Source organism: Jatropha curcas, chromosome 8 (genome assembly GCF_041381405.1).
Source record: "Jatropha curcas cultivar XTBG-Jc1 chromosome 8, XTBG_Jcur_1.0, whole genome shotgun sequence".
Taxonomy (NCBI): domain Eukaryota; kingdom Viridiplantae; phylum Streptophyta; class Magnoliopsida; order Malpighiales; family Euphorbiaceae; genus Jatropha; species Jatropha curcas.
In genome coordinates this window covers 14,316,518-14,327,626 of record NC_143158.1, presented here as the reverse complement: position 1 = coordinate 14,327,626, position 11,109 = coordinate 14,316,518, and the positions used below count along the sequence as shown (strand labels likewise).

General features: G+C 27.1%; 1 protein-coding gene across 2 annotated transcripts; it reads right to left on the bottom strand.

Annotated features, from left to right (window-relative positions):
* Window positions 1–505: 505 nt before the first annotated feature.
* Window positions 506–10,657, bottom strand: LOC105647074 (putative transcription factor KAN3). 2 transcript variants are annotated; one of them, XM_012233061.4, is made up of 6 exons: window positions 9,417–10,657; window positions 9,242–9,318; window positions 8,707–8,752; window positions 8,475–8,616; window positions 1,625–1,679; window positions 506–844 (listed from the first exon to the last, which is right to left on the bottom strand). In XM_012233061.4, exons 1-6 carry the CDS (start codon window positions 10,099–10,101, stop codon window positions 728–730), a joined length of 1,122 nt encoding a protein of 373 aa, XP_012088451.1. In that variant the 5' UTR covers window positions 10,102–10,657; the 3' UTR covers window positions 506–727. The 2 variants fall into 2 exon arrangements, with proteins under 2 accessions (XP_012088451.1, XP_012088450.1); XM_012233060.4 differs by having other exon boundaries at window positions 1,625–1,682; window positions 9,417–10,653.
* Window positions 10,658–11,109: the final 452 nt, after the last annotated feature.

Here is an 11,109-nt window from a genome sequence, read left to right as displayed (position 1 = left end):
GCAAATAAACTCATATTCATTGTAGCTATAAAGTGCAACTAGGTAAATGCACAACTAAAGATTCTTGTTGAGTCTGGTTCAACTTGAGCCATTTAAAATTACTCATAACTAAAAAAAATACATGTTCATTTTGCTCGAACTTGGGTTCGAGCTCATTTACTATAATCGAGCAAACTTGAAACTCGACCTGTAAGTACTCGCAAGTCAGTTTGATAGTGAGCTCATGAATCTTATTCTAAATTCGAGCTTAATGCATTATTTAACAAGCTCAATAAATAGACTTGAATTGCACTCTTTAAGCTATCAGAAAAGCCTAAACAAATATTTTCATACTGAATTTTAGATTAATTGAAATCAACAAAATCAAATAAAGCGAAGAAATAGAATTGAATCATGAGTGGTTTGACACATTTATAACTTTATCCAAGGCTATCCCTATATAAATCGTACGCAAGAATTTTTCAATCCAAGGTTAGGTATTTTATCTAATAACTGTCTCCACACATTCATAAAACTCATAAGACATCATAATTTCTTTTTCTTCATTGACATATTGAGTTGGAATTACACCAGTACTATGTATTCTCCTTTCTAATATTCGCTTTACCCATTACAGCTTGCTTCACCCTTAAAATACTTGTATCATTGTCATTATCTATGATATGTATGTTACACTAAAAAATAGAAAGCAAAAAGTTAATAAAAAAAAAATTGCCACATGATACACTCAATCATGTCCGTTGCTTTGCCAGTCAGGCCTTCCAAGGGAAAACTCCAAACTTGGTGTCTCAAGTTCTAGACCAGAGGATGATCTAATGGTTCTTGATTGGGCTAAATCATTTCCCTGCACATAAATGTAGATATTTTGTTAATTTCATGTGCTATAGATTTTTTACTTCATGTGCTATAACCAATGATTCGTTTGACGAGTTGTAATAAAAAATAATGCAAATAATAGTCAATGCATTTTTAATACATTATACTAATAATAAATTTGATTATATAATATTAAATTCTATCACGAGTTATTAAATAGAGCTTTAGTACCATCATGTATTTTTAAAAATAAAAAAGAAAAAAAATAGTCTTTGATGCCTTTTTCTTTTCTTTCTTTATGTAATGTTTATTTTATTTATATATTATAAATAATTATTTATTTTTTTATTCACTTTCTCTAGTTATTTAATTTTGTATTTTTAGAACCATCCTAACATGGCACTGTCCAAATGATTTCAAATGGTACTCTATGGTTAACATACAACATGATACAAACGATTTTCCAACTGTTAAACGGAAACAACATGATGTAAATTAGGATTAGACTTCCCTAGAGGTGTATTATGAGCCGCCTATAGACCAAATCAATCAAAATAGAGATTTTTTAATATTGTCTATATTTTATCTTTTTTTTTCTCGGTAAATAAATTTCAATAAAAAAAATTCATTCGTTAGGGTTACTGTATTAAACCGGATTCTAGAAAAGTCGATCCCAACCAATCACCTACATCCTTAATTAACCGATCCGATTAACAATTAGAATAAAGAGAATGTCATACTTGAACTCTAATAACACTCAATCTTTACAGAGGAAATTCATGCATGTAGAAGAATTGGTCTGACTGACCTTAAATTGGTTTCCAGATGACAGTTGAGTTGATAGGGTTTCTGGCCATCTTCCTCTGCTGCAACAATCCCATAAATATTAATCCAAATGGCATCAGAAGTAGAAACATATGATGCATGTTGTGAGTACTATGATGCAAGTAGAAACATCAGAAGTACGTGTTTCAAACACAAAATCATTCATCTACAAACTTTTACGTCAACAGCTTGTCCTTGATTTTTTTTTTTTTTTTTTTTTTTGAAAGAACAGCTTGTACTTGATATTATACAAGGACTTAATTAGTTTTATGCATAATGATTCTTTTTCCACAATTAGTTTCACTAAATTATTATGGAAAAATTCTACCAGAGAAAAAATAAATTAAATTTGCTGTTTCTTTCATCACTTTGAACAAGAATTATAGTAATAAGATATATAAATTATTGTTTTTACTTTTTCTGAATAATAAATAATTTTGAATTATAGTAATAAGATATACAAAATTTGTTGTTTTTCAGTTGACAAGTGTAAGTGTTAATAGTATCAATATAACAATTATGTAGTTTGTTTAGCTATTACATATAATTGTTTAATAAGATTAAAAGACAGTAAATATTAATAATTCACCTTTTAATTTACTTCAACTATTTTTTTGAAAATCAATTAATTTGCTTAAACAACTATTGAGTTAATGGATATTGTACAAAAATATATTTCATAACAAATTGTGTATTTGAAATATACTGGTGCACGTTTAAAAAATGAAAGGGGAAAATACTGTGAAGGCCCTAAAATTTGAACAAAATTATTATTTCATCCTTATTATTTGGAGAAATTACTGCAAAGTCTCTATTGGTTGCTCCCATTAAACTATTTTAGAAAAGGCACTTTTCCTAATCCGATTTTGAGATGGAATTTGACCCAAATTTAGAGTCTCCTTGTCAGGAAAGGGATTTATTCTATACAAAATGTCACTTTTACCCTTAAGTGAGAGGCTAAATAATTATTTAGTGATAAATATGAAAAATTGAGGCTCTATTTGTTTCTGTAAAATAACTTGCTGAAAAATATTTTCATGGAAAACATTTTCCTTGAAAAATATTTTACAAGTGACTTATTTTCTATTGTTTGTTTGCAATATTGAAAATTAGTAAAAAAATATTAAAGTCTTTATCTCATAAGACCATAAAAAATATTAATAATAATTGAAATTTTATAATTTAAAAATTTTATTGTTAAATATAAAAAGAATGCAAAATATATATATAGAAATTATGAAACCCGGTTATGGTGGCCGGTGGTGATAGTCAATGGTAAATAGTGACTGGTGGTAGTGACTATGATGATTAATAAATTAAAAAAATATGGATTTATAAGGTTCGCCAATATCCAGAAAATGTTTTATTCTCTCGAAAATGGAAAATTTGTTTTCCTTAAAAAATTACTTAATTTTCCTTTGATTAGAAAAATATTTTCTGTTGACTTATTTTCTTGAACACCACAAATAACAAAAAATTATGAAAAATATTTTCATGCAAATTATTTTATAAAAATAAATGGAGCCTAAATAGTAAAACTATATTAAATGTCGTGTGTATTTAATAATAACAATAGCAGTCTTTAGACGGAGGGACTATATAATTTAATGCGACTAAATTTTAAAAACTTTATATATATTAACTTTTCTAAATAGTAGGGACGAAGTGGTAGTTATAGTCGAATTTTGAGAACTCTAGTAATTTATCAAAAAAAAAAAAAAGTGAAAGTACAAAAATGTTAATTTGTCAATTATATACTGCTATTACATAAACTTAAAAGTTATTAAATTTCAAAAATAAGACAACTTGATAAAATGTATAACCTAAATCATTTATTTATACCACAAATTTATAATTTTATTACACAAATAAGAAAGCTTGACAATTTCTACATCTGTCAATTTCACAATAACATTATTAATTAGTTTTCCCTCATTCGGTTTTAATTATTTATCATTAATTGTTCGTTAAAAAGAAAAATGCATGGCTAAATCATTAAAAATACCCTAAATTTTGCTGGTAGTTTTAATTGTACCTAAAATCCAACTTTTTTTTCCTACTCTTGAACTTCAATTTTAGTATAATAGCATCCTAATTTCGAATTATATCCAATTTAACGAATAAAATATTATTTTCATTAGATCTATAAAAATAATATTTTATTCATTAAATTGGATGAAATTTGAAATTAGTTCAAAGTACCAAAAAAAGAAAATTGAATTTAGAGTATAACTAAAACTACTTGCACAGTTTGAGGTATTTTTAACCAGTTAGCCAAAATGTATTTTGTTAAACTTTGAATTTCCATCTTTATCTGAAAATAAATAAATATTCGTGTTCATATATGACATACCTCTCATGCATTATAAATAGGCAGAATATATAATTCACCCCTTAACTTTTTTATTTTAAACCTTGTAGCACCTTCATCATTTACTTTGACTCATCAAACACTTTGACTTATAAAACTACATCTATTAAACACATTAATTTTTAAAATTATTTTATTATATACTTTAACTTACAAAATTAAATCAATTAAGCACTTCTTAAAAATTTAAAATTTATGAAAATCAACGTTCCGAAGTCATGCTAATTATATGTCAAGTCGATATTTTATATATAAAAGCTAAAAATCATAAAAATTATTGATATTAGTATCGAAATGTGTATAATATTATTAAAATTTATAAGTTCAAGTGCATAATAGTTCATTCGTAAAGTTGAGGATGCCACAAGATTAAAATTGTAAAATTCAGAGGTAAATTTACATATTTAGCATAAATAAAATTTAGAGATGAATTTATGTATACGGTGATTATAAATACCATTTTGAAGTTATTATGTTTTATTTAGAATAATGTTGAATTTCTTTATTAAACTTGATTGCAATGTATAATTTATCTTAAATTAATAATTTTCAACTGAAAGAGGGATTGACTCAATTTTTTTTTTTTGTTGGAATTAATGCTTGGGCTAACTCAGAGTGAAAACGAGTAACATGTTTGAACTTTAAAAAAAAAAATCCTATCTCACTAGCTTTCCTTATTTTGTGCCTTTGACTCATGTTGACCATATTTGAAAGTTTCTTTAAAATTATCTAAAAACTCAATTTTGGTAAATTATATAATAGCTTAGATGTGTAAAGCATCTAAGGATAATTATATAATTGTTCTTAAAAAAAAAAAAAGAAAAATTATATAATTTACAATTGTCCCTACTTTTCAAAACTTAATATTTTTTATTAAAAAAAACCTTAATATCTTTAATTGGTAATATACATAAATGGATTTTTTTTATATAGTTACAGTAGTTTTAAAGATAAATGCTTTTAAATGGTCATTAACAAATTCCTGATGAAGTTTTCTTATATTGTAAAAAAAATTTCTTAATTTGTCATGGATGGCAGTTTAGATAATGAATGCATTATGTGCAATCCTCTCTTATTAGTTATCTTCCCTAGTTCTATCTCTCTTTTTTTTTTTTTTTCTTTAAATATATACAGAGACAGGCTATCCAATTCATTGAATCCGTATTTCTAAACTTCAAATTAACTCCTTAAATCTAAGTTTTTGTGTTTGTTATGAAAAAAATAAGATTTAAATTCTATTAATTTAATTTTATTGATTTGAATATAAAATTTTGTCAAAAAAAATATGATATTTGAAAATCTGTAAATGGTTCATTTATATCAAATACTCTCTCGGTTCCTAATTATTTATTACATTTGAGAAAATATTATGTTTCAAAATACTCGTCACATTTATGGTTTGGAGTAATAAATTTCTTTTTTTTTTAATGTTTACCCTTTGTATTAAACCAATAATTATTACTTCAATTCTTCAAAAATTTGATGTTTAGATATATTAAATTAAGGATAATATAGTCAATTTACTTAATAATTTATTAAAATTTAGACAAATTTAATTATTTTCTTAAGGAACGTTAAATTCCAAAATATGGTAAGTATTTAGGAATGGAGGGAGTAGTAAATGAGTGTTATATTTATAGTAATGAGTGTTTTGAATCAATTGAGGTTCATTTTGTTTTTGAAAAATAATTTATCTTGCAGGAAAAATGTTTTCTAAATAATTATTTTCCATTGTTTTGTTATAATATTGAAAATTAGTTTAAAAAATTTTAATTTACAAGGATAAAAATATTTTTAATTATTATTTAAAATTATATTTCGAACTATAAATATTATATGTTAAAAATCTATTGTTGAATAGAAAAAAAAAATTATCTATTGGCTTTACCTGGCTTAATATGCATTTATACTATGAACTTTGGAGTTTGTTGTACTTACATTCTACTTTGAACTTTATAACAACAACACTTCAAAATGAAAAGTTAAGAGTATTTACACCCCCACAACTAAATTAAGGGTTAATTTGCAATAAAAAACATATTTTTATGGGACCCATAATTGAGCTTGAGGTTAATTTAACCAAAACTTAAATAAAAACTCGAAACAACACCATTGAAGAGGGAAAAAAAAAAAAAAAACCTAATTTAAAATAACTCTCATCTATTACTTGAGTACATCCTTAATTATTGCAAAATTTTGCTTTCATAGAAAGCAGTTAATTCATAGAAAGTACTTCGAGTTTGGACAGTGACTTCAAAATTACTATATTGATTTTTTTCACTTTAGTTCATAGATGTTTATATGTGATGATAGACACAAGTGATATTGTGTATTAGTTTATGTATTTATTGTACGTGAGAAGAATAATTGAAAATAAATTTTGAAAAAATAAAAATTTTAACAATTTGACAATCCTAGAATTTGATGAATTTAGAATAATTTATGCATGTTTAAAATTTATGTTTTAACTAATACCAGTCTATGTGTACTGCATTATCATCAAAATATACATATATTAATATTATTGAAACTAAAAGATCTATTTAATTAGTTTAGCTTTATAATTTGAACCAACCAGCAATATCAAAAGGTAATGATGCTAATGATGATATTTTTCATTGTTCACAACATAAAGTGGATTTTGCATTAGGTCCCATGAAAATGTATATTTTATTGCAAATCAACCCTTAATTAAATATTAGGGTGTAAACAGTCTTTACCTTTCATTTAAAAGTGTGATTGTCACAAATTCAAATTATAATGTAATTGCAACAAACTCCAAAGTTTAGGGTATAAGTGCATATTAAGCCGACTTTAGCTGGTTTATATACTTCTTGCCTTTTATTCTTCTAAGGTTTTGATAATAAGTCTAATTTCTGTTTTCTGCTTTTCTGCAGAATTCTTTTGAAGTTGCCGGAGAATTTTAAAATATATTCTTCGAGTACAACTCCATTTTTAAACTAGAAAGTTTTTTTTTCACTAAAATTATAATTAAATTTATATTATGAAAGTCATTTATGATGGTTAAATTAAATATAATAAGTATATTAAATGCTAATTACTTATAATTTTTTATTCACATGTAAAAGCTATTAGTTTCCTTGTATGAATAATTTACGTATTTTAGAAATAGTAAAATCGATATGAATATGGAATTAAACAAAATTCATCTTGTTTTTAATTTCCATATTTGTGGTGAAAGGTGAGATTTTCCTAAATTCCATATTTTTAAGAAGGATTAAAAAAATCCATAAATTTAATCTGTGTATCAAATAGGAAAAATTGTATAACTACTCAATAGAAAATTTTTAATTTCATGGATTTCAAAACCCTCAATCCAAACACTTCTTATTGATCTCTAAAAAAATTTATGACATTCAGATTTTCATATTTGATATGAATAAAAAAAATTCTAAAAATAATTATAATTTATTAACTAAATTTCATTTGCTAATCAAATGAATTATATATTTTCAATTCATTTGATAATCAAACAAAGGAGTATTAGGTGATGGGAACAAAGACTCCATAAGGCATGGTAAACAATTAAAATGGTATGCAACTTAAAAAAAAAATGGTATTAATAACAGAAGTATTGCCAAAATTAAATATATATGTCACATAAATATAATATTGGAAGGGAAAACAATATTTGGATAAATCAAGAGTGCCATATCCTTATCTCATGTTGTCTTCAAAAAATAAAAAGAAATAAAACATTTAGTACTGTCTTTTACTGTCCATTAATTACCCATTTTTTTGTTTTCTTTTTTGTTTTTTATTTTAAGAATTATTTTTATAATTAACTTATAATCCATCATCTTATCCTAATTGGTAACAAGTTGATGCTCTGAACTTGACATTAATTACCTAAGATAGACTTAATCTACTTAAGAATTTTTCTCTAAACATTGATATATTTTCTATATTAAGAATAATTTACATTCTAGAGATGTATTATTAATTTCCATAATCAATGAAATTGTGTTAAATCAATACTCATCCACTTATAAATTTTTTTGTTTATGTAAAATTTGATTAAGCATGCTATATATACTTATGCCAAGAAAATATGGTTAATTGAGTAAATAAAAACTTGTTAAATTCCAAAAAAGAAAAAGAAAATGTTAGCTAAGTAAGTTAATGAGGCTTCCTTTAGTTGAATATATTTCTTATGCTATTGAAAGCTAAATGATGCACAACCTTCTAGCTTAGATTACATGAAAGAAGGCAGGGAAAAAAGAAAGCTAAAAGGTAAAAAAGAAAGAAAGCAAGTGAAAAGCAAAAGCTGTCACAAAGCAAGCACTTTTTTCTAGTTTTTGAACAGAAAGGAGAAGAGGATGTGGATTTAGATTTCCTAGGCTTGTGTATAGTCAGCCATGAATGGAAGAACTAAAGAAAAATATATCTAAAACCTCATAAAAAAGTGATAATAATAAAAAAATCCACCTTTAGTTATTACCTGGTAGAGTTGCTACACCATGAATAAGCATTTTCATGTTCAGGAGAGAAAGTTGAAAGTTCTTTATTGTTGAGTAAGTGGTTAGCATTTTGACTAATGGGAGTGGTTACAGACAAGAAGTTATCTTCATCAGCGGATCCATCTGATAAAAGTAAATTGGTGAAATAAAATCTTGAAAATTGAAATGGGTTTAGCAGAAATCAGTTGAAAAATGAAAAGAAAGATAAATTACCAGAGGAAGCTGCAGGTTTGTCAGTGCTCTTAACAGTTCTATACATCTGCAAGACCCAAAAGAGACAAAGAAAATGAATAGAAAACAATGAAACCTAATGTTCAAAAATTAGTAAGAAAAGTAAAAACTTCTGGAGAGAGGGAGAGAGAAAGAGTCAAATTAAAAAATGAAGAAAAAGAGAGAGAAAAACCAAATCAGATGCTTCCCTCTTTGTGGATTTTTCTTGGTTTGTTTATTAACCACGAGGTTGATGTTTGGTAAGGTGAGTAATTGCTTTCTATTATTGAGAAATGATGGCTACTTTTTCTCTCTCTCAAAAAGGAGAAGTTGTCCTCTATCACAAACAAGCACACTCAACTGTTCATTCATTCACTGCACTCATCGGTTATCGTGCCAGTTTTTATGGGCAAATAAAAAAGTCTTCACTCTTCTTTAAAGAGATAGAGAGAGAGAAAGACTCAAACATTTGAGTGTTCTTTTGGTTTCTTATGAACTATGAGAAGGAAAAAGAAGTAATATTATTATCAGGTCAGACCTGTAAATGGCTTTTGACATGCGCAAGCGTTAGATCCTTGACATCCATAAGCTCTAATACTGACTTTGGTGTTGCCCCTGTAAAGCAAAGTTTAGAGAGCTCTGGTTAGAAGGAAACCCAGAAAAGAAAAAGGACTCAATTTATTAATATTGATCATGAGTTTAGTGAATATTACTTTCATGGCCGCCAAGGAGTTCCACAGCATGAACAAAACGGGCATGGAGAGAGCTTGTCCATCGCATTCTTGGTGCTCTCATGTTCCTCTTGTTGTTCTGTAGCTTTGGCATAAATCTTGATCTAATGATTCCATTTCCATAAACTTCTGCTCCCCCATATTGATGATGATTGTGATGATACTCTGGTGTCACTCTATAGGCAGGAAAAGAGCAGTTATCGCCTGGGTAAGGAGTGCAAGACGATGAATATGACATTGGGTTATAGAAAAATCTTGGATCCGCTATGTCTCCATAACTGTTATAAACTGGAATCCCCTTTATGGCTTTGAACCCTGCAGAGACTGAGATCCCATCATTTATTTGACCGTTAGTTGGTCGAATGTCTATACTTGCTTCCCTTTCGCGGCAGCCACTGCCAGGAAAGCTTGTTCTTCTCCAAGCGCTTTCTGCCTCTAAAGCTATATTGTTTGTATTAGCTAAAGAAAGCACAGTACTGTCCTGTGCTTGAAACCCAACTTTTATTGAACTGTCGCTGTGTGATTTAAGATCGAAAATTGAATCATCAACATCATTTGTGCCAGTGCATATTGAAGAAGGAGCACTGTTCGGAAGGCTTATCTGCAGTGACAGGTCTGGAATCTGATTCAAAGACTGCTTATCTAAAATTCCTCCTTTATGGGACATCTTATTCCAAAACAAATCAATGGTTTGTGTAATCTCTTCCGAATAGGTTTTGAATTTAGGGAGTCCCTAAAGAAATTGTTTTAAGTGGGTATTTCTTTTTTTTTTTTTTTTTTTTCCTTTTCCAACAAAGAAAGAAAGTAAATGAAATTGAGAAAGATGGAAAATGATGAAAAAGAAAGGTTTTTCAGTTTAAACCACTTCAAGAAACTGATGTGAGAGAGAGAGAGAGAGAGAGAGAGAGGATGTGTGGTGGTGCAAGAAGAATAGGAAAACAAGAAAGGATTGGGAGAGAGAGAGAGAGAGAGAGAGAGAGAGAGATTTGGGGTCGTTTACTATACCTCGAGAGTATATATAAGAAAACGACAGTTCAAGAAAGCTTCTATTTCTCTCCTCTATCTACAGCTTTCCTTTTCTTTCTCTATAGTCAAATACAAGCAAAACTGCAAGCATTTGGGAACTTTTTGGTTCCCTTAATTCCTTGGAGACGATGGGTTAATAAAATGTACATGTGAAGAGATAGACAGATGGTTGGAAAAAAGAGCAATACTTCTACCAAGTCATTCTCTCTCTCTCTCTCTCTCTCTCTCTTATGCCACATAAAAAATAAATAAATAAAGGACCGCAATAATGCAGTGAACAATCAAGGATTGTGTGTCTAACAAGGGTCATACAGTACGTCTTGTCTTGGATAAATTATTCCTAGAGATTAAAGAAAAGAAATCCAAATATTCACGATAATTACTGGAGTATTTTTATTTTTTTTTTAAGAACATTTTTTGAGGTGAATGTTCTTTTTTTTTTTCTTTTTATAACCTGTAAATAATTAATACTTCCTCCTGTTTTTTTTTTTTTGAGGAAATATAAAAATAGATTTATTTTGATTTTTATATCTGTTAAAGAATGTAATTAATATGATTAGAGCAATAAATTTTATTTATGTTTTCTCTTTATATCTCTAAATTTGTATTAAATATTATTTTGAACAAAGAATAAAATGGAAAAATCATT

Coding starts and splice junctions, on each gene's coding strand:
- LOC105647074 (XM_012233060.4), bottom strand. CDS start 10,101: ATGTCCCATAAAGGAGGAATTTTAGATAAGCAGTCTTTGAATCAGATT. Junction 8,617..8,706: donor CAAACCTGCAGCTTCCTCTG/GTAATTTATCTT, acceptor TACTTTTATCAG/ATGGATCCGCTGATGAAGAT. Junction 845..1,624: donor CATCTGGAAACCAATTTAAG/GTCAGTCAGACC, acceptor ATTTATGTGCAG/GGAAATGATTTAGCCCAATC.